The sequence below is a fragment of the Trachymyrmex septentrionalis genome, unplaced genomic scaffold, assembly GCF_001594115.1.
Source record: "Trachymyrmex septentrionalis isolate Tsep2-gDNA-1 unplaced genomic scaffold, Tsep1.0 scaffold8, whole genome shotgun sequence".
NCBI lineage: Eukaryota > Metazoa > Arthropoda > Insecta > Hymenoptera > Formicidae > Trachymyrmex > Trachymyrmex septentrionalis.
Genome location: NW_017305987.1, coordinates 2796001 through 2797329, shown reverse-complemented (window position 1 = coordinate 2797329; position 1329 = coordinate 2796001). Strand labels below are relative to the sequence as shown.

The 1329-nt window shown below is 25.7% G+C and overlaps 1 protein-coding gene across 1 annotated transcript in view; it reads right to left on the bottom strand.

The window, feature by feature from the left end:
* Positions 1-1329, bottom strand: part of LOC108754399 — a 24225-nt gene that overhangs the window by 22156 nt on the left and 740 nt on the right. The window contains exon 3 of the mRNA XM_018496648.1: positions 726-835. Coding sequence (XP_018352150.1) covers positions 726-835 — 110 coding nt within the window. The remainder of the gene's footprint in view (positions 1-725; positions 836-1329) is intronic.

Here is a 1329-nt window from a genome sequence, read left to right as displayed (position 1 = left end):
TTTTGCATGTTGCATGACTTACAGCGTTCTCTCCATATGCAGCACAAATCATTTCAGTGGCTTCAGCAGCATTTTTCTTCAGATGAAACGCGAAGTGGATGGAAAATCGAATATGCTCTTTTGTAATTGCCATCGTGAACACTACTGATTTTTGAGGTTATGTGCATCAAACGCCAAACCGTATCGCATTTCAGGAGGTTAAATGTTACTGTTTTAAAACCCCAAAAGGGCGGGAAGATATATAAAATTTAAATTGTTATTTCGGTTGTATCAAATCTAAAGCTCAGAACTTTTTTGTACACCTAATATATATATATATATCAAAAAGATGTATTAATTATAAAAAATATATCATCTGAAAAATAAGTAAAAATTAAAAGTTCTATTGTTTGGATGCTCGAAGTATTCGTACAGTTGAGAAATTTAGCTTATAATATCAGAAATACATGCAAAGCTCATTTGTATATACTAGAATAGAATGTATTTTTTATTGTATAAAATTGCTAATTAATGTTTATTTTTCACAAATAAGACTTTTTTTTATAAAAAATTTCCTTGTACGAATACTTTTTGCTTTTACTGTATATTATATATACTTTTTTGAATTTTAATGAAAATAATTTTTACATAATAATTACATGTCAAGTGTTATAAATATACAGAATATATAATAAAGTACATAAGTATATACACGTATATGTTTTTCAATTAAGAAATGTACTTACGACAAATTTCTTGCTGATTTTTGCAACAGTTTGTTGGTTCTTCCCGTAAATAGCAACCATCATGTATCTCTATCCTGGTACATTGGTATTCCAAACACTGAAACGCAGCACTATATGGGAAAATTGGAGTTTAATCAAAAGATTTCAATGATCTTTACATTTTTTATAAATTAGTTGTAATTGATTAAACATTTAATATTTTTACGTAAGATTAAATACATTTTTTTATATCCAATATGTTTTTTTTATAAACTTTGCATTGTAAAATGGTGGTTTAAAGACGAAAAATTTAGATACTCTATAATGTAAATAAATGATGTGTCACTGTTCGATAATCAGAAATCCGTCAAAGGTCCTAACAAATAAAGACAAATATGAAATGCGTAATATGATGTAATTTAAATTAAATAACATCATCTCGTCTGAAATATGGAAGCATAGCAATACTTTTTCAAAAAATTATTATTAATAATTTATTCATATAAAAAAATACTCAGCTATTTTTACAAAAATATATATAATTGCATATTGCAAAATATTCTCTAAATATAAAATTTACCTTTTTTGCATGGCATATATGACAAATAAATTCAAACCGATAAAT